At 47.7% G+C, this 22,070-nt stretch overlaps 1 protein-coding gene across 1 annotated transcript in view; it reads left to right on the forward strand.

Moving 5' to 3' along the window:
* The window catches only part of MDGA2 (MAM domain containing glycosylphosphatidylinositol anchor 2), a 213,311-nt gene that overhangs the window by 109,199 nt on the left and 82,042 nt on the right, over positions 1-22,070 (forward strand). Inside the window, exon 6 of the mRNA XM_036384850.2 lies at positions 8,974-9,243. Coding sequence (XP_036240743.1) covers positions 8,974-9,243 — 270 coding nt within the window. The remainder of the gene's footprint in view (positions 1-8,973; positions 9,244-22,070) is intronic.

The raw sequence follows: 22,070 nt of genomic DNA on the forward strand, positions 1-22,070 counted from the left end.
TCACTGTGAGCAGCTGAAATCCTGAGAAAAAGGAGCATAAAGATGTGAGTCAGCAGAGCTGCAGCCCCCCCGCCCCAGCTGGAAAAATAGAGGGATTCTGGAAAAGTTCTAGAGGAGGGGGGAAAAGGGAAATTCCACTGAGGAATGGGATAGGGATACCTGGATTGGCTTGTGTGGATATTTGGGAATATATAAACACTGAGCTCAGCTGAAAAAACCTTCATAAATGTGATTTACAGTTATATTTGTTCATAGTTTTTGATTTTAAGGAAAGGTTCCGCCCCCAGAGGGTGCTGGCACTGCCCAGGCTGCCCAGGGAATGGGCACAGCCCCAGAGCTGCAGGAGCTGCCAGGGATGCCCAGGGTGGGATTGCTGGGGGTCTGGAAAGGGACAGGGGCTTGGGCTCTGTGATCCTTGTGGATGTTTCCCACTCAGGATATTCCAAGTTACAATTCTCTGATAATTCCATTCTTCATTTCTATCCTGTAACTCCCCACTCTGCTCCCTGAACCTCAGAGTTTTCCATTTTTGACAGACAAAATGATCTTGCTCTTGCCTCAACTTTAAGCCTCTTTATTTCAGGGACAGGCTCAGGGCAGACTGAAAAATAGGATTTTTATTCTTTTTAATCCCTGACAGGAGCATTGACTGCTCAGGGACCCCAGTGGGAGGTTCAGGGACACAGACAAGGGTGGCTCTGGCCTTCAAGGGACACCTGCCCTGCACGGGGGGAGCCACCCCTTTGTCCCAGAACAGATCCAGGTATTTTGCCAGCTGGAAATCTCTCCTGTGTGCCAGGGAAAACCCTAAATCCTGCCTGTGACACGAGGGGTTGGAATTAGATCATCCCTGAGGCCTCTTCCACCCCAAACCATTCCATGAGGAGCCATTCCATGATGATCCTAAAGCAACTGCAATGCTCAAATCTGCTCTGGGAATATTTTACCTCAGTCATTCCATGTGTCAAGTCAAAAAAATGAACACAAACCTGAAAGATCTGGGATTTGAGAAACTTCTCTTTATTTCTTCTTGACCTGGAAGTGCTGGAAATTTAAAGGCAGCAAAAAGGAAATAGGAGAAAAGAGAGAGTAAGTAAAAAAGAAATTATGAGATTAATATAAATATGGTTTATTTGCCTAAACACGAATTTTTAGAACTAGAACTGTTCTAGAACTCTAGGACTGTTTAGCTGAAGAATTTTTTCCTCTTTTCACGTGGTGTGCAACTTCCACTGGGATCTCTCTGTAGCAGCAGGGGATAAACACAGAAAAATATAAAAGAGATTTTCATTGCTTGTTCAGTTTTAGGATTTTTTTTTTATTATTTTTCCCTGGGTTTATATTTTTAGGGGTAATTTGAGTTTTTTGATGGCCTGATGATGAAAAGTAAGCGCCTGCCCTATTGCAGGGTGGGCAACAAAAAGTTGATTTTTCCCCTGTAAAATAACAGTAAAAAAAAAAAAAAAAAAGAGATGACAGGGAATGGAGCTGAAGAAGGGGAGACTTAGGTTGGATTTATGGAAGGAATTCCTGGCTGGGCTGGAATTGCCAGAGCAGCTGTGGCTGCCCCTGGATCCCTGGCAGTGCCCAAGGCCAGGCTGGACACTGGGGCACCCTGGGACAGAGAGAGGTGTCCCTGCCGTGGCAGGGGGTGGAACAAGATGAGTTTTAAGCTCCCTCCCAATTCCATTCTGTGATTTTCTGATTCTAACTCGAAATTTGGGAGTTCCAACCCACTCTTGTTTGAACTTTCTGGAGTAAATAGTTACAGGAATGCTGCTTCCAGCCTGGCAGGGAGCTCAAACCTTTCCTCTCTGAGCACCGCGTGTCTCGTTAGGAATATTGGCTTTGTGTTCCTGCAAGAAATGCTGGCTGTAAATGAAATGGATGCACACACAGCAATGGATATAAAAATATAATTCAATTATGTTCTATTACTTCGGTTCTGCCTTTCAAATAATGCCCCAAACTGGAGGAAATAATGTCCTTTCATTTCCATTCATCACAGCTGAGAGCCTTGTCAAGGACATGACTTGCTGCCTGTACTTTGATATTGCTATTAAATTATTGGGTTTCTTCTGCATTTCCAGTAATCCCTAAAGCCAATTGTGACATTTCCTCAATTCCATACATCCAGCCTAAATACCTCTATTTGTCTCACTGTAATTATGACACGTTGGCAGTGGATTTTTTCGGGCTGCTCCAAGAATGACAGATGGATTTTCCTCTCCGTGTGATCCCAGCCTCAGCTCCCCATCCCAGGCAGCAGCAGGGACTCCACCCCTTCCAATTCCCTCAACATCTTCATCTGATCCTTGAATAAATCCCAAAAGGGTTTCGGTGGCATGGGACCTTCAGGATTATCCCATTCCACTCCCTGCAGGGCAGGGACACCTTCCACTCTCCCAGGTTGCTCCAAAACTCATCCAACCTGGAACAGTCCAAGGATGGAGCAAATACAGTTTCTCTGGTCCAAAGTGCTTAGCCTTAATTAGCCTGGTCTAATTAAGAGTGTTGAGGATGACTCAACGAGTGTTTGCTTTGTGCCCAGTCTGAGAAAGCCTTGCCCCAGTCATTTATCAAGCCCAGGGTGTGTTTCCTGCTGGTTTGGGATTATCCCATTCCACTCCCTGCAGGGCAGGGACACCTTGCACTCTCCCAGGTTGCTCCAAACCCCATCCAACCTGGAACAATCCAAGGATGGAGCAGCCACAGCTTCTGTGGCCCAAGTGCTTGGCAGCCTGGTCTAATTGAGAGTGTTAACGATGGCTTAAAGAGCGCTTGGTTTGTGCTCAGTCTGAGAAAGCCTTGCCCCAGTCATTTATCAAGATCAGTGTGTGTTTCCTGCTGGTATGGGATTATCCCATTCCACTCCCTGCAGGACAGGGACACCTTGCTAACTGGATCAGGTTGCTCCAAACCCCATTGAAACTGGAACATTCCAAGGGTAGAGCAGCCACAGCTTCCCTGGTCCAAGTGCTTGGCAGCCTGGTCTAATTAAGCGTGTTAAAGATGACTTAAGGAGTGCTTGGTTTGTGCTCAATCTGAGAAAGCCTTGCCCCAGTCATTTATCATGCCCAGGGTGTGTTTCCTGCTGGTTTAGGATTATCCCATTCCATGCCCTGCAGGACAGGGACACCTTGCACTGGGTCACGCTGATCCAAACCCCATCTGGCCTGGAACATTTCAAGGGTGGAGCAGCCACAGCTTCCCTGGTCCAAGTGCTTGGCAGCCTGGTCTAATTAAGCGTGTTAATGATGGCTTAAAGAGCGCTTGGTTTGTGCTCAGTCTGAGAAAGCCTTGCCCCAGTCATTTATCAAGCCCAGGGTGTGTTTCCTGCTGGTTTAGCACCTTGTGAGGACTGGGCTATGTTGGAGCCATTAATAATTAATTTCCTAATCAATCTCCATCCATCTGCCATTGGTGCCTGGCTTGCATTTAACACGAGGCCACAAAAATTGATGTAATTCCCATTTAAATTCCTGGTAGTGCCTGGAGCAGCAGGGCTGGGCTTTGTGACCCGTTGTAATTCCAAGAGCACTTTGTCACCGGCACCGCTGGCTCCCCAGGCAGCTCTGAAATCCCGGGATGTGATGCTGGGGAAGATGAAACAGGAGAGCCTTATGAATATGATTGCCTGGCAAAAGATGTTGAGAATATGGAAACTATAAGTGAGATTGAAATGAAAGCAAGCTCTGAGATCCCTCAGTTACTGAACAACTGGGAAACAATGGTGTGGCTGCTGAAGGTGATCCCCTTTTGATGGAACAACACCCTCTGCTTGCAGACAGGCCCAAGGGTCAGAGCAGACCCTGCAGCTTGGCAGAAGGGCCCAAAGAGAGTGATTCTTACAGGCTGTATGCAAATGCTGTAGGATTTGTATCTTATATTAGATTGATTAGTGAGAATCAGAATATTCAACACAGAAGATGATTTATGGTATTGTAACAGGAACCTTGCTCTCTTTTTACTCTTCCATGCTCTCTCATCCTCTTTACCGTGCTTCTCAGAATCTCTGCTGCTCAGAGTGACCCCGAGATGTGTACAAGTCTCTTTTCCCAGCCCAGCAGTGGAAGAAGGAGTCAGGATTCTTTTGTTCTTGTTCTCAAGGTTGTTTATTGTTTCTCATCTATAACATTCTTTCTCTAACCTGCTGAGATCTGTCCAGCAGGTCAGTCCATGGCACACTGCCCACCTCAGAGGCGGTGTTGTCTTTTTATACCAAAACCTAGGTGTACTTTATTTGCCATAACTTCCCAATCCCTATCACCCATGTCAGACAGTCTGTCTCTACTCTAAACCAATCCAAAAGTGCCACCATCACAGCAGAAGATGGAGGCCAAGAAGAAGAAGAAGAAGAAGAAGAAAAGCTGGACATGCCCAGATTCATCCATCTTGCCTCCTGAACCCCCATTCTAAAAACCCCAAAAATCTATTTTTCACCCCGTGACCAACTAACCATTATTCTACTTAAACTCTCTTGACTTGTAATTCTTCATATAAAAATTGGTAATTGTTTTTTCCAAGGGCTAAATCAAAGGCACAGGGGTCTTGGGCTCTGTGCCAGGGTCTCTGAGCCCCCCGGGCAAGGGCTCGAGCCCTCCAGGGCAGCCAGAGAGATTTCCTGGGTTCTGACACATGCTCTTGCCTTCTCTATCACTCTCTTTACCCCTCTCTCCCTCTCTGGGGTCTGCTCCAAGCTGTGGCTGGCAGCTCCAAGCAGGGCCCCTGCTTGGTGCCCTTTGCAATCAACCACCCACGCCCTTTGCAATAACCCACGAGTTCCAAGGCCTGGCTTCGGAGGTCTCTGGTCTCTGACCGTCCCGACCATCCTACCCCCGTCCGTCGCTCCCGCACGGAAGCTCTGAATGGGAGGCCCTTTCCCAAGGCTGCAGCTGCGGCGTGAATGGGAGCGGGGCGGATTCCCTCCGATCAGTAGGGCCTTGTTCTGCCAGGGGAGGAGCTCCCAGGGGCTCTGCCGCTCTCTTTGTGCCCTCTCAGAATCTCTGCTGGTCGCAGTGACTCTGAGATACGCGCGAGCCTCTTTTCCCAGCCCAGCAGTTGAAGAAGGAGTCGGGATTCTTTTGTTTTCATTCTCAAGGTTGTTTATTGTTTCTCATCTCTGTCATTCTTTCTCCGACCCACTGCAGGTCTGTCTGGCAGCTCAGGCTGAGGCACACTGGCCGCCCTTGGGGCGGTGTTAACTTTCTATACTAAAAACTACGTGTGCATTATTTACAATAACTCCCAATACCCATCACCTGTGTTAGACACCGGGCTTCCACTCTAAACCAATCCAAAACTGCCACCATCATAGCAGGAGATGGAGGGCAAGAAGAAGAAGAAGAAGAAGAAGAAGAGAGAAGGACAGGACATGCCCAGATTTCTCCTTCTTGCCTCCTGAACCCCCATTCTAAAAAACCCCAAAATTCTACATTTTAACCCCATGACAAACTAACTATTATTCTACTTAAACTCTCTTGACTTGTAATTCTCATGTAAAGTCGGTAATTGTTTTTTCCAAGGGCTAAAACCAAAGGCACAGGTGTTTTTTGACTCTGTGCCAAGGTCTCCGAGCCCCCTGCCAAGGTCTCGAGTCCTCCAAGGCAGCCAGAGGAATTTCCTGGGTCCAAAAGTCCCCTGCCGAGCCAAGGCTGACTCCAAAATGTGGGATTGGCGCTGGGAAACCCCAATTCCAAAGGGCAGGGGGGACGCGGAGCCCTCAGGACATGGAGGTGTTCTTGTGGTGTGCAAACGGGATGTTTGGAAAGAGTTCTCCAGGAAGTTTTGGGAGTATTTCCTAGAGCTTGCTATTGTTTGGTGATGATTTTTATTATTCCTAATGGAGTCCAAGGGAGGTTTTGACCAGGAATGTTGGCTGGCTGAGGCTCTGCTGGGCTGGAGGTTGTGGCTTGGGTGAAGCTTTGCTGGCCAAAGCTCCAAGGTCCAGCGCTCCCCTTCTCAATGCTGAAAGTCATTTAGGACAGACCTTGGCTCGGGAAAAGGTTTTGAGAGTGATAACAGACCCCATTTAGTCCTGACTCCTTCTGGCAGGGACGGTTTTGTTGCTGTTTGGAATTCTTGGAATTTATGGGATGTCACGCATGAACCTTTCCCATGTTCCCGTGGCTGCCCCTGGATCCCTGGCAGTGCCCAAGGCCAGGCTGGACACTGGGGCTTGGAGCAGCCTGGGACAGTGGGAGGTGTCCCTGCCATGGCAGGGGTGGGATGGGTGGGATTTAAGGTCCTTCCAACCCAAACCACTCCAGGATTTTATGATTCCCTGGCTATAACTCCCCATTATTTTCTCCTTTAGCAGAGAACTATCAATGTAAAGGCCCATTCATGAATATTGGGAATATTGAGAATATTCCCTGCACAAGAGGGGTTTGACCCTTTATCTGCTCCACTGAGTCCCATTTGCTGAAAACCTCAACAACCTTCCTAAATTTCTTAATATTTTTCAGATTAAATCCAGCTTGCTGTGTCCATGGCTGCAGAAATCCAGGGATTTCTGTTTGCTTTTTTGGGATTGGAGCTGGAAGTGAAACTCATGGTGTAAATAAAGGGAAACTGCTGTATCCAAACCCTCATTTCCATGTACTTTCTGTCTGGAGTGTCGGGATGAAAGGGATGTGTCCCAGCCTTTTTATCCCATCCCACTTTGTTCCTGAAGGATGGCAAAGGGCTCCCTTTCATCTGCAGGATTATGGAAATGGCCCCACCAGCTTGGGCTGACGTCGGTGCTTTTATCTTTTGCTTCGAGTTTTGAAGGATTATCCATGGTTCCCTTGTTCCCTGTCTCAAGATTTGATGGGAAGTGGGAGCAAAGAGCAGCTCCTTTCTGGAATTGTTCAGGAAAAATGATGGAACCCAGGAGGGAGGAAGGGAGAGGGAAATAGGTGCCAGCTGGGTGTTGGTGATGACCCCACAGGTTCTGGTTGTACCTGGATCCCTGTTTTTGACACCTTCTTCCAAAAATAAACCTCCTTAAGCAGAAAACGTGGCACAATTCCGAGTTTCCCAGCTAGAATTCCAAACCAGGGATCTATCAGCTGCTGGAGGCATCAGCTGATGGAAGAAGAGCTTAGAGGTTGTGAGCAAAGAGACCCTGGCACAGCTGTCAGAGCCGACTGATTTGGGGTCTGGATTTTTAGCCATGAGCCCAATTGCTTTGGTTTTAAATTACCTGAACCAGGAATTCATGCTGGTACGGATTTGAGAAGTCCAAAAATGGGATGAACTGGAAGAGAGGGCTTGGATTGTGAATCTCTGCTCTCCTAAGGAGTTTCCTCCTGGTGACCCAGGACTGGACTGAGGGAGTGGCTGAAGCTGTGTCCAGGGGGGATAGGATGGACAGCAGGGAAAGGTTCCACTATTCCAGAGGGTGCTGGCTCTGCCCAAGCTCCCCAGGGAATGGGCACATTCCCAAGGCTGCCAGAGCTCCAGGAGCCTTTGGACAGCACTGCCAGGGATGCCCAGGGTGGGATTGCTGGGGGGTCTGGGCAGGGCAGGAGCTGGATCCAAAATCCTTGCGGGACGCCCCTACTCAGGATATTCCATGAATATGATGCTCCCACTTCTCCAGGTGCCAGGACAGCTACAAAGGAAGGTCTTCCCATTTTTCTTTTGTTCCTGCTTCCAAATGCAGACAAAGCAAATTCCTCCTGGGTGAAGCCCAAATGAAGCAAACGCTGATTTTATGGCTGATTCTTGTATTTGCCTCCAGTGCTTGGTTTGTATTCCTTTAATATTGAAATAAGATTCCCATCTAAAGTGGAACACCCGGGAATATCTCCCTGTAATAACAAGGATGGCGATGTGATTTTGGAATGTAACATTTTTATTGCCTTTCCCTTTTTATTACCACTTTTGCTGGCATTCTTGGCCCAGAATGTCAATCCTTCACCTTCATTCCTGGGTTTTTTTTTGGAGTTGCTGCTTTCCCTGGCCTAGCAATGGATATTTATACATTGGTGCATCATTCATGCAGCTTAAAGGATGCCTTGGAGCAAAGCCTGGATCCAGCAAGGGTGGATCCCTCTCCACAGGGGACACAGGATGTCACAGTTCAGAGTGTGATTCTATACTCATATTTTTATTTTTATTTTTATTTTTATTTTTATTTTTATTTTTATTTTTATTTTTATTTTTATTTTTATCTATATTCTCCAATTAATTGCTGCCCTCTCCCTTAGTATTGAGCATTTGCTCCTCTTATATCACATGGAAATATTTCATGGGAAAGGAGAGACAAGAAAACAGAATTAATCTTTCCAAGGTCAGCAGCATCTCTCCATCCACCTGTGCTGACTGCTCCCACTACACCTGAAATTTTATGGGAATTATGAGAATTAGGTGTGAAGGTTGCACATCCCAGAGAGGGAAAACCACCTCTGTCTGGGATGGTTCCGTCTCTCCATGTACAAAGAGATGATGTCCCAAGGGAGATGCCTCTCTGCATTCCAACAGGGATCCATCCCAGCTGGCAGCCAGGTTCCCAGGAGTTCACTGGGGAAAAGGTGGATGGAGAGGGATGGATGAGTGGCAGGATCTGACTTGAGGAGAGCAGGCTTCCCATGCCAAACAAGTTCTTGACTAATTCCTTTTTCCAAGGTTTCCAAGCCAGTGTGCTGGCATCTCTCCCACACACAGGCATGTTCCATCCCAAATGTGGCTGCAGAGCTGACTGTCCATCCCTCCATCCATCCATCCATCCATCCATCCATCCATCCATCCATCCATCCATCCATCCATCCATCCATCCATCCTTACCTGCCTCTGCATGCCCAGGGGATGTGGCTGCCCCTGGGTCCCTGGCAGTGCCCAAGGCCAGGTTGGACACTGGGGCTTGGAGCAGCCTGGGACAGTGGGAGGTGTCCCCTGCCATGGCAGGGGCTGGCACTGGGTGGGCTTTGAGGTCCCTTCCCAGCCAAATCATTCCCTGATTCTGTGATCCCGGTTGTTCTGCAGCATCCCCTTCCATCAAGCTCCTCGTGGACGACCCCATCGTGGTGAACCCTGGAGAAGCCATCACCTTGGTGTGTGTGACCACCGGGGGGGAGCCAGCGCCCAGCCTGACGTGGGTGAGGTCTGTGGGGGTCCTGCCCAACAAGACTGTGCTGAACGGGGGCACCCTGACCATTCCCGCCATCACCTCCGAGGATTCCGGCACCTACAGCTGCATCGCCAACAACAATGTCGGCAATCCCGCCAAGAAGTCCACCAACATCATCGTAAGAGGTGAGTTCAGCTGGAAAACCATGGACCTTTCTCCTGGAAGATTATTCCAGTCCTAATCCAGTGGGACAGCAAGGTTCAAGGTTCAATGTTCACTGTTCAACATTCAACATTCAGCGTTCAATGTTCATTGTTCAACATTCAACGTTCAATGTTAAATGTTCAATGTTCAACATTCAAGGTTCTATGTTCAATGTTCAACATTCAAAATTCAGCATTCATTGTTCAACATTCAAGGTTCAATGTTCAACATTCAAGGTTCAATGTTCAACATTCAACATTCAATGTTCCTTGTTCAACATTCAATGTTCAATGTTCAACATTCAACATTCAAAGTTTAATGTTCAACATTCAAAGTTTAATGTTCAACGTTCAACATCCAAAATTCAACATTCATTGTTCAACATTCAATGTTCCTTGTTCAACATCCAAAATTCAACATTCAATGTTCAACATTCAAAGTTTAACATTCAACATCCAATGCTCAACATCAGATATCCAACGTTCAACGCTCAGTGTTCAATGTTCAACATTCAAGGTTTAACGTTCAACATTCAATGTTCAATGCTCAACGTTAAATGTCTAATGTTCAATGTTCAACATTCAATGTTCAGTAGTGGGGGGTTTCCTCTGTTTCCAAATGGCCCCGGTTGGACTAAATCTTGAAGGTCTCTTTCAGCCTTGATGATTCTCTCATTCTGGGATTTCTGGTCATTTCTAATCAGTTATGGGATGAATTAGTGTTGGTTTCCAAGCCTGCCAGAGTTCTTGTGCTGGGATCAAAGCCCTGAGGTGGTTTGGTGCCTTTTTGTGTTGGGGTGATGCAGCAGCTCTTCCATGCAAAGGGGAGAGAAATTGGTTTGTTCAGCCTGGAGGGGACTGAGGGGAGACTTCATTGTGGTCTTCAACATCCTCTTGAGGAGCAGCTCTGATTGATGGTCCCTGGGACAGGGACAAGAGCCAGGGAATGGCTGGAGCTGGGACAGGGCAGGCTCAGGTTGGATCTCAGGGAAAGGTTCCAGTATTCCGGAGGGTGCTGGCACTGCCCAGGCTCCCCAGGGAATGGGCACGGTTGCCAGAGCTCCAGGAGCCTTTGGACAGCAATTCCAGGGATCCCAAGGTGGGAATGCTGGGGGGTCTGGGAGCTGGACTCCATGATCCTTGTGGGATCCTTCCAGCTCAGGATATTCCATGAAATTATCACCAAAGGTCTTGGATGCATCCCAAGCTCCTGGAGTTCTCATTGCCTCCTTCATCTCTTCCTTCCTCCTTATCTGAAGCTGTTCCTGGAATTAAGTCTGGGAATTTCATCCCTGGTGGGGAGCTTTAGTTTGGTCCCTGTGCTTTAATTCCAGGAAATATCAGGAAAAGTGTCTGTCTGAGGTGAAAATGAAAGAGGAGGGCTTGCACAGCAACTGCTGCCAGCTGGAGGGAATCATTCCCTGCTCTTTTATTCCCTTCTGGAAAACCCCTGGGACACAGGCAGTTGGTTTGGATACAGAGCTGGATTGGCATCATCAGAGAGGATTCACCTCCCTGAACCAAACACTTCATCTGAACCTCATTTTCCACATAAACTCCAAGCCATAGGAATTTGAAAGAATAACCCGGGATTAATCAGACTCAGGAAAAACTGATGGATAAAGAGCCAATGTGGGAATATTTCATGGGAGCCACAACCACTGCTCGCTTGTTATTGCCCAGCATCTCCTGCTCTCCAGCAGGATGAGGAATTGGGATCAGGGAGGGAGCATTGGATCAGCCTGGATTGGATCAGGAGATGGGCGTGGATTTATTTGGAATGTTGTGCTTGAATTTGAATTTCTGACATTTGGCTCTGACGTTTTGTTGCCATTCCTCAGCTCAGGAACATTAATTTGCTGGGATTTACATGGGGGTGAAGTGGGGAAGGGGAATTGGGGTGGAAAACAGCTTGGAATAAGGAAAAGGAGAGGAAGATCTTGGTGTGAAAAGAAACCTCAGTGTTTTAATTGACCCAGCAGACAGTGCCAGCCAGCCCAGAGGAAAAGCCGCATCCCTAAATCCCTGCAGACACAAATTCCATGAGTCATGGCATCATAATAAAAATAATAATTATAATAATAATAATAATATCCCCTCCTGTTTTTATTTATAGAAGACGATGCCTGGGAGCTGCTAGATGTTGAACAAAGTCTCATTAAAACACTCCAGGTGGTTTTTTTTTCCTTTTCCCTCTCTTTTCTGTGGCCCCATTAATGCTGAGATGGGACCACAATGAGAAGAAACCATTAAATAAATGAAGCTCAGCTCCTTCCTAGCCCCAGTTTTATTATTTCCCCCTTATTATTTCTGTTAAATGGGAAAACTTCTCCTTTAGAAGGAAAAAAATCTCCATTTCAGTCTTGGGTTTATCTTTGCTGCAAGTGACGCTGAGTTGAGGAGTGAAATGTGAGAGAAAGGCAGAGTTTGGGTTGACTTTGTGTGCTTATTTCACAGCATTTTGGCTCATTTCTCTCTCGCTTCAGCTCATTTTGCTGTTGTGGGTCAGGATTTTCACACAGCAGCTGAGGAGAGAAGAGAATTTGCTGGAAATAGCAACTTCCGTGCCAGGCAGGAAAAGCATTTGGTAAATGGAGTTCCCATCTTGTGCCAGGTGCGCCCCGAATCCCAGAATTCAACAATTATCCCCCAGTCTGACCCAGAAATAAATCTTCCCTCAAAGCACCAGCAGGGCTCTGAGGAAATTTTTTTCCCTTGAAATTTCTCTAAATTTCAGTATCTTAATATGAGCGTGCCTTTGCTGTGTGTGCTTCATTCCACGAATGAAGCATCTCCATGAATTTTTATGGATGTTTTCCTAATTTGTGGCTGCTGACTCCAAAGGTGGAGAGGGACTTGGGACAAGGAAGGTGTGGATGTGATCCAGAGGAGGCCACGGAGCTGCTCCCAGGGCTGGAGCTGCTCTGGAGCCAGGCTGGGAGAGCTGGGAATGCTCCCCTGGAGAGGAGAAGGCTCCAGGGAGAGCTCAGAGCCCCTGGCAGGGCCTGAGGGGCTCCAGGAGAGCTGGAGAGGGACTGGGGACAAGGGATGGCGGGACAGGAGCCAGGGAATGGCTCCCAGTGCCAGAGGGCAGGGATGGGTGGGAGATTGGGAATTCCTGGCTGGAGTGAACAGGACAAGGGGAAATGGCTTTAGAATGGAAGAGGGTGGATTAAATGGAATATTGGAAAGAAATTCCTGGCTGGGAGGGTGGGGAGGGGCTGGGATGGAATTCCCAGAGAACTTGGGATTCAGGTACCCCTGGATCTCTGGAAATGTCCAACAGACGGGTTGGACAGTGGGGTGTGGAGCAGCCTGGGACAGTGGGAAGTGTCCTGCCCATGGAAAGGATGGGAATGGGATGGGATTTAAGGTCCCTTCCACCCCAACCATTCCAGGATTCTCTGGTTCCAAGGTGGCTCCTCCATGCAGTAAGAGAGGAAAATGCTGGATAACATCCTTGAGGGACACCTGCCCATCAGACTGGGACACAGGGAGAGCCACAGCAATGTTTTCCAGGGCTTAAAGTCAAGAACCCTGACAGGGCTGGGAAGGGTGTCAGGCTGTGTAGAAATCATGGAACCACAGAATGGCTGAGGTTGGAAAAATCCTCCAAAACCATCGAGTCAAATCCTCCCCCAGCACTGCCGAGGCCACCACTGCCCTGTGTCCCCAAGGGCCACATCCACAGACCTTTAAATCCCTGCAGGAATGGGGGTTCCATTCCACTCCTGGACATCCTGTTCCATTCATTCCCTCCTGAGGGAACCCATTCCCATCTTTTTTACAGATCCCTCCTTCTTTGCCATTGTAACAGCAGCACATTTTTAATTCCATTGGACTCTGCCCGTGTGACTTTCACCTTCTGGCAAGTGGAAGCCTCATCCTTGGAGTTAATTTTTCCGAGGGGTGGGATTCCCTGTCAGTTGAAATAGAAAATAATGACCGCGCTCCACAGCAGCACAAAAGCTCTTCCTGGACAAAAAGCTCTCCAGGGAAATCCCTTTTTAAGGCCAGGATTGATGGAAATACCTCTGGATTATCCCTTCAAAAACTGCGTGTGAACTGCAGGCGTGGCTGCTAAAAAAAATAATTAAAGAATAAAAACAGAAGGAGGAAGCTCAGATTGGGAATTTAATGAACTTTTGTTGCTTGTTTAATTAAATAAAAATCCTGGGATTTTGTTCTCTACACCTGCCTTCCTTCTGCTTTCCTGTTCTTTATCCCAAAGCTTTTTTTAGGAATTTCCCTTGGGGTTTAGAGGAGTAAAGGATAAAATTGGGGCTGGTTGGACATCAGCACCTCTGGAACGGCCCCAGATTGCATCAACTGAAATGTGAGCAGGGCCCCCATGAGCTGCCGAGCACCAGAGCCTGGGGAAGGCTCTGGAATTTTACCCCAGAGGTGGAATTGGGGTTTGGTGGCAGCAGTGACAGTTGTCACCCAGCAGGTCACTCCTGGCAGGAGGACGAGCCATGGCACATCTGGACTTGTGGTCACTGCCTGGAATCTTCTGGGATTGGTTGGGAATTCTAATATCCTAAAGTGTTGGATTTTCCATGAAACTGGCGCAAGGATCTTTTTTCTTTTTCATTCTTTCCTCTCTGTATCCTGGGAAGGGCTCCCAGGAAACAGAATTGAATGAATTTTGGGATGTGGGTCTGGCACGTGTGGAATCATCTGGGGCTAGTTGGGAATGCTAAAATCCTAAAATGTTCATTTTTCCATGGAATTGGCAGAAGTGGCTTTTTTTTTTTTTAATCCTTTTTATTCTTTGTATTCTGGGAAAAGCTCCCGGCAAGTGGGAGAATGGAATAAATTTAGGGATGTGAGTCTGGCACATGTGGTTACTGCATGGAATCGTCTGGGGTTGGTTGGGGATTCTAAAATAAAAAAAAGTTGGATTTTCCATGAAACTGGCACAAGGAGCTTTTTCCTATCCTTCTTTTCCTCTCTGTATCCTGGGGAAAGCTCCCAGGAAGCAGAATGGAATAAATTTTGGGATGTGCGTCTGGAATGTGTGGTCACTGCATGGAATCATCTGAGGTTGATTGGGAATTCTAAAATCCTAAAATGTTGGATCTTCCATTATATTGGAGAAGGAGGGTTTTTTCCATCTTTTTTATTCTTCTCTGTATCCTGGGAAAAGCTCCCGGCAAGTGGGAGAATGGAATAAATTTTGGGATGTGGGTCCATGGTGGCCCTGGCAGTGCTGGGATAACGCCTTGGCTCGATGATCTCCAAGGGCTTTTCCAGCCTTAATAATTCTGATTTTCCATCTTTTTTCCTGGCTGGAGAATTCCAAAGGCCTTGGCAAATATCCTCAGGCATCTCCTCCGTGGAGAGAAGTCCTCTGTGATGGGATTTCAAAAGGTTTTAACCAAGCACACCTGATCTCCTTATCCAGGGTGTTCCTACAGCCATAAATTCCCAGTGTGCTCCTTAAAAGTTTACAGCTCTGGGAGTGAATGTGGGGAAAAGCGGAGCTTTGGAGTTGAATAAATCCATTTATTTTTATTATCTGCCACAGGCTCAGGCCTGTGAGCTCTTCCCAGGCTGGAGGGTCATGGATGAGTTCATAAAAGGCTCTCCAATAAAAACGGAGATGGTTTATTGATCCTTCTGCCCTTTCATTAGGACATCCTGGAATTTTTGTGAGCAGGAATTTGATTTTGAAGGGAGTTTGCTGCTCTGGAGGACATCACGAGGAGCCTGATGGGCACCACGTGTCTGGAAGGATTTATCAGAAGGGATTTCAGGAGATGGGATTCATCTGATCCCTCTCCTTGTCTTCAGGATGGACACATTTTTTCCCCAGTTTTGTCCTGGGGGTGCTGGGGACACTGAATGGACAAAATCACAGGTGTGGCCAGGTGGGAAAGGGGCCAAAGGCACCTGGATTATATCAGGAATTGTGTGGGAGTAGGAGCAGGGAAGGGAATGTCCTGATTGTCCCCTGTGCTGGAACTGCTGCAGCACCTTGAGGGCTGTGTTCAGTTCTGGATCCCTCAGCTATGGAAGGATCTGGAGGGGCTGGAGAGTGTCCAGGGCAGGGAATGGAGCTGGGCAGGGGCTGGAGAATCCCTGAGGGAGCTGGGCAGGGGCTGCAGAATCCCTGAGGGAGCTGGGCAGGGGCTGCAGAATCCCTGAGGGAGCCGGGCAGGGGCTGCAGAATCCCTGAGGGAGCCGGGCAGGGGCTCAGCCTGGAGCAAAGGAGGCTCAGGGGCCCTTGTGGCTCTGCACAGCTCCTGCCAGGAGGGCACAGCCGGGGGGGTCGGGCTCTGCTCCAGGGAACAGGGACAGGAGCAGAGGGAACGGCCTCAGGCTGGGCCAGGGCAGCTCAGGGTGGGCACAGCAGGAATTTCCCCATGGAAAGGGGGCTCAGGAACTGCCCAGGGAGGGCTGCAGTGCCCATCCCTGCAGGTGTCCCTTGGAGGTGGCACTGAGAGCTCTGGGCTGGGGACAGGGTGGGCATTGGGCACAGCTGGGACTCTGATCTTGGAGCTCTTTTCCAGCCTCAGGGATTCTGTGAGGTTCATATTGGATATTTGGGGAAATTTCTTCCCTCAAAGGGTTCCCCAGCCCTGGCACAGGTACAGGGTGGAGTCCCCGTGCCTGGAGGGATTTCAGATCCATGTGGATGTGGCACCTGGGGACACGGGGCAGTGGTGGCCTTGGCAGGGCTGGGGAATGGTTGGATGGGCTTTGAGGTCTTTTCCAGCCTTCATGATTCCATGATTCCGTGAATATCTGTCCTCTGGTTTGCAGTGCCCATCCCTGGAGGTGCCCAAGGAATTCCTGGAGGTGGCACTGAGAGCTCTGGGCTGGGGACAGGGTGGGCATTGGGCACAGCTGGGACTCTGATCTTGGAGCTCTTTTCCAGCCTCAGTTATTCTGGGATTCCACTGGAGACAAGGATAAAGGTTATTCTGACTCTTGATTGGCAGAAGTTATTAATTACTAAAGCTGATAATTGTTTTGGCAGGGTTTGTGCTGTACTTTAAATATTGTTTTAGATCCTGGCTGATAACACACAACAAGATCTGGGGACTTTTACCAACATTTTCTTTCTGGCAGAGAAAAAGTTGAATCTTTCCAAGTTTTTTCTCCTCTTGGAGGAGGAGGAAACCAAGAAGAGAAGGATGAGCTCAAAGTGGTTTCTTCTGTTCCAAAGCTGCTTTGCTGTCCTTGAAATGTGTTTTAAGACACTTTTCCTGCTGCATCAAGCAACTGGGACTGGGATTTTTAGATTTCTGTCCAGTCTGATAAATAATTTTGGGAATTTTTTATAGGATCTTGATGTAGATTTGAGGTATTTAAGAATGGGAGAAAAGGTGTTGGTGGGAAATGCATCCCATATTGGAAGAAATCCAGGCTCTAGGGAAATGCTGAGCTCCTACAAAGCTTCTGAGCCATCCCAAAAGCAGGAATGAGGATAATCCAGCGTGGAAACCTTGGGAATGGGGATTGGGAGAAGGGCTGAGTATCATGTACAAAGAGGGAAAAATTCCAATAAATTCCAATGGAACACTTTGGGGCAGGAAAACTCAGCAAGTTGTTTGTTTTTTTGGGTTTTTTGTTTTTTTTTTTGTTTGTTGTTTGGTTTTTTTGTTGTTTTTTTTTTTTTTTTAAGGACAACTTTGGCACAAGAATTAAACTTTTTAAAGGGCCTGGAAAACATCCAGCTGCAGCATTCCAAGGATTTAAAATTCCTTTGGCAAGTGCAGAGCCCACTGGGGGTTGTGGCAGCTTCTCTGGAGGGTTTCATTTATATCCCAATCCTTGTCTGGCTTGTGACAAGACTCCTGAATTCCCATTTTCTTGTGGGATGGGGCAGCCCCAATCCACTGCTCCAGCCATGCATGTGTGCCTTGGCAAGCTGGAATTTTGGAGCTTAGGAAATATTTTGGCTTTTTCCCCCCTTTTCCTCTGCTTGGGGTTTTAAAAGTGACAAAATTCCAGCTGCTAAGTTGTCCCTGTGTCTTCTTGGTCAAATTCCTGCAGTTTTTGGAATTTCACCCTCGCTTGAATGTGTTGGGATCTCATCCATGATCCATCTTCTACATCCCCTTTAAATCAGGGAGGAAACATCTTTCCATCAGGAAAAATGGAAGGACGCAGCAATTTCTGCCTCCAAACCCAGTGACACCACTGGCACAGCTCCTGGCTTTTCCTGGGAGCTGAGGGTGGGAGGTTGTGAAATTTCCATCCCTGGAGGTCTTCAGTCCTTGGAAAACCCATGGTGTGAGCTGGAGATCGGAGAAGGAACCTCCTGAGCTCAATCCCACCTGGATATTTCTTGGAATTACAGAGTGGTTTGTGCTGGAAGAGATCTTAGAGGTCATCTATTCCCAACCCCCAACGTCTTTCCTCCCGGTGCCGCCGATTTCCGTCGAATCTTTCCTTCTAAAAGCCGCTAAAAGAGGAACCACGCTGAGTTTCTCCCTCTTTGATCTCCCCTTCATCTCTTTAACGGATCAGATTTGGAGCAAGTTGTAAACTGAAATTTTCATCATTCAAAGGAACCCAAACCTCCCCCTCCTTCAAAAGAGCAGCTCCGAAGGAGCCGGGAGCTAATTAAGCCGAGCACACGGAAAAACAGGAATAAAAAAACCTTTTCTTTGCAAAATTAGCAGCAGTTTCTAAAAGTAGAGACAAAACCTGAAGTCTCTCCGTGGGATTTGCATTTAAATTGGAAGTGGGAATGCATCTGGCCTTGGAAGTGCCAAATAATTACTTGATATTAAAAAGTTTGGAGATGCTTTAGGAGAAGACGTTTGACATCTTAATTGTTCGGTGAGCTGCTGGAAGTTTAGGATCTTAAAACCTCCCAGCTCAAACCGTGTTGACAGGAGCAGAACGAGCTGGTGCTGAAATGCTGGGAATGTGGAGCTTTTTTTTAGCAGGAATTTGCTTCAAAACTGCCTTGGATGCGAAGGGAACTCTGGGGAAGCAGCATTTTCTCAGTTACCTCAGAGTCTTTTCCTCATGGATTGGGAAGTGTTGGAAGAGGCTGCTCGGGGTGGGATGGAGTCACAATCCCTGGAATTGTGCCCAGAATGTGTGGATGAGGACAAGGTTTAGTGGTGACCACAGAGGTGGTGCTGGTTGGTGGCTGGACTCGGTGACCTCAGAGGACTTCTCCAACCTGAACAATTCCATGATTCTAAATGCCCAGTTTAAGGAATTTGAATTTTATGAGTGGTCCAAGTTGGAGTGTCGTCCCTAAAAACTCAGACTATTTAATTCATTACTCTCTTTTTCAAATGTTTGTTGAATTACTTTTTATTTCCTTCCAACCCAGACTGGTCCTTATGACCGGAATTGCATCCAGGTTTGGGCTTCTCAGGACAGGGAAGGTGTGGATGTGTTGGAGGAGGCCATGGAGCTGCTCCAAGGGCTGGAGCTGCTCCAAGAGCTGGGAGTGTTCCCCTGGAGAGGAGAAGGCTCCAGGGAGAGCTCAGAGCCCCTGGCAGGGCCTGAGGGGCTCCAGGAGAGCTGGAGAGGGACTGGGGACAAGGGATGGAGGGACAGGAGCCAGGGAATGGCTCCCAGTGCCAGAGGGCAGGGATGGGTGGGAGATTGGGAATTGGGAATTCCTGGCTGGGCTGGAATTGCCAGAGCAGCTGTGGCTGCCCCTGGATCCCTGGCAGTGCCCAAGGCCAGGCTGGACACTGGGACACCCTGGGACAGTGGGAGGTGTCCCTGCCATGGCAGGGCTGGCACTGGGGGGGATTTAAGGCCCTCTTCCAACCCAAATCAGTCTGGAATTCTGTGCTACACTTTGATTATGCTGAGCTGATGTCCGCAAACTCTCTTATTTGGGGTGTGGTTTTGCTCTTCTATTCATAATTAAGTTTTGCAATTAAACCAGAAATCTGTCATTTCCTCTCCATTATTTTCCTCTCCAGTATTTTCCTGGTCATGACAGCAAATGTGAATTTTTGGCAACCACAAATCTGAGTTTTTCCCCATTTTTTATCCACAGAACAATGCCAAAATGTATTTTCATGTAAAGAATGAAGTTTAATGACCGCACTGAGATAATCACCAGTGAAAAAGATATTTTTGACAGTTTTAAAGTGTTTGGATAAGGGAATTTAAGGGAATCCTGGAGAATGTTAAAAGCAGACCCAACTTTATTGCCCACAGCCAAAATAAACAAAATTTGGTGTCTCTTCGGAGCTTGGGATGAAAACTTGGATTTTCCTTCTCTTGATTTGATAGCAGTGGACAGGTCACTGCCAAGACAGCAGGGAAGGATTTCTGTGGTGTTTTAGTCAGCGGGAATGAGGGTTTTGGACAGCACATGGATCCATCTAGGCTGGAATTCCAGATAAAAAATGAATATGGAGTGCAGAGCTCTTCCCATGTGGGGTACTGGAGCAGATTTTGTTGTTCCTTCCATTATCACTTCATTCCAGGATGGTTTGGCCAGGTTGGATGGGGCTTGGAACAACCTGGGATAGTGGAAGGTGTCCCCGATCATGGGGTTGGACCAGACAATCCCTAAATTCATTTCCAACCCAACCCATCCTGGAATTCTGGGATCTTTGGCCATTTCCCTGCTGTGTCTCTGTAGTTCATTGTCCTTAAAAAATAATTGAAGAATCTTTCCCAGGATCACAAACTCTTTTTCCCACATTTGAGAAGGAAACAGGAAGGGATCAGGAAGACCTGGACACCAGGAAAGGTTTCCTGGCTTCTCCGAGCCAGCCCACAGTGAGATCCAGGAGATCACAGAATTCCCAGTGATTTTGGATGATCCTGGAAGTGAGGTGGGGCTGGGCATGAAATTATTGGAATATGGGAAATTTCCCACTCTGGGTGCTGAGGAAAAGGGCCAGGCTGGGTTCTGAGCTCCCCAAAATTCCAACATCTGCTCCAAGGCCGTGCAGGGCTCCACATCTGCTCGGGTGAAGTCCTCTTCTTGTTCACTGTGAATGGGTCAAATCAAAACTGCTGACAAAAAGTGAAGGGAAGCAACCAAAATGACTCCAAACCTCCTCGGGGGAGGGCACAGGAGGTGCTTCAAGGGACCTCTGGCTGCTCAAAGAAGGTTAAAACCGGAAATTTGGAGTTTGCTGCTCCATGTCACACATTAAAGACAGATTGAACCATCAGCAACCACAAATCCAAACATTCCCTGTGTCCTGCATCCACTTGGGAAGCAGACAGGGGTCTGTAGCTCTCTTGTCAAAGCCTAAAATGGTGCAGAAAATCGTGCAGAACTTGATGTGTTTAGTGGTGGTGTTTGAGCCATTGGAAATTGGTGAGGCAGGAACATTCCGAGGCAGTAAAGGAAAATTTGAGGTTGATCAGGGAGGTGGTAGGAAAAAACCAACCGAACCTGATGAATGCAAATAGGCCTTGCTTGAGATCCTGAACTGCATTTTATTACTTTGAAAATATAATTAATGAGGGAGGGCAGGGACTGTTTGTGAGGAGTTTGAGGACAAAAGTTGTTTCATCTCGGGTTGTTTGATCACATCCTCGTTCTTTGGGGCCTCTTTGGAGTGAGGCTGGCACTTTGCTGAGTCTCAGAGAACAGTTTCAGATTTATTTGCACATTTGCTGCTCCTTTGCAGCTCCGTGGGCTGATGACGTTCCCAAAAATCCTCTGGGAGGGGTCTGCAGCAGCATCTCCCACATTTTGCTGGTTTATCTGAGAATCCTGGAATGGTCTGGGTGGGAAGTGACCTTAGAGATGATTCCATCCACCCCTGCCATGGCGGGGACACCTCCCACTGTCCCAGGTGCTCCAAGCCCCAGTGTCCAACCTGGCCTGGGACACTTCCAGGGATCCAGGAGCAGCCACAGCTGCTCTGGCAATTCCATCCCACCCTTCCAGCCAGGAATTCCCAATTCCCAATATCCCATTAAATCTCTTTAAGTTTATTACCATTCCCCCTTGTCTCTGCCTGTGTAAAAACCCCTTAACCTTTATTTTCCCTTTAATTTCTGTGTCGCACCCCATGAAAACTTCTCAGCGCATAACTGGTACCACAAAGACAAAACCCACGGCATGGCTCAATTTTCTTGGCATTTTGGAATGCCCTCCTGGAAATTTCCTCCTGGAAGCGGAGGTGCAGGAATCTACAGCTGAGGAAAACCCAAGCCACTGTTCTATGGGATTGCTGGATGGAGGAAACGATACAAAAACCCCTTTTTCCTTTATCTGGTGGGTTTGTATCAGGCTCAGCTCAGGTGTTCCCAACGTGGTGTTAATCAGGAAGCTCTGAAGGGATTTTGGAAACCTCATCCAGAGTCATGGAACGGTTTGGGTTGGAAGAACCTTAAAGACCATCCACTTCCAACCCCCTTCTGCTTCCAAGAAACAGCTTTGACCCAAACTTTGAGGTTCTGCCCCCTTTTCTTACCTTGGAATTTGTGCTTTTCCACAAAGGAAAGTTGCCCTGACTTCCCTGCTAGACTTTGTTCAGTTCTAGGCAGGAGAAACTGCTGAAAACTCAGAAATAAAAATAGTTTATTGAGGTTATGAGCAACTAATTTGGGCTGAAACGTCGCACTGGTCGTGCCCATCGAGTTCTTTTTTGGATTTTCCCCTGCCTGAAAAGGATCTGCATAAAATATTGAGGGGTTTTTGTGTGTGTAAGCATTGTTTGTGCTGTTATTTCCACACACACACACACAAAAGAAAAAGCTCAGCTCGTGCCTCAGAGTTTAATTCTGTGGCAGTTTCCAACTGGTTCGTCCTCGTGATTCCAACTTGGTAGTGCTGATTCCTGGGAATTGGCTGAGAATTCCCCAAGGGAAGGAGAGCGGCTCGGCAAAGAGGAGTGCAAAAA

This window comes from Molothrus ater, chromosome 6 (genome assembly GCF_012460135.2).
Source record: "Molothrus ater isolate BHLD 08-10-18 breed brown headed cowbird chromosome 6, BPBGC_Mater_1.1, whole genome shotgun sequence".
In the NCBI taxonomy this organism is placed as follows: Eukaryota; Metazoa; Chordata; class Aves; order Passeriformes; family Icteridae; genus Molothrus; species Molothrus ater.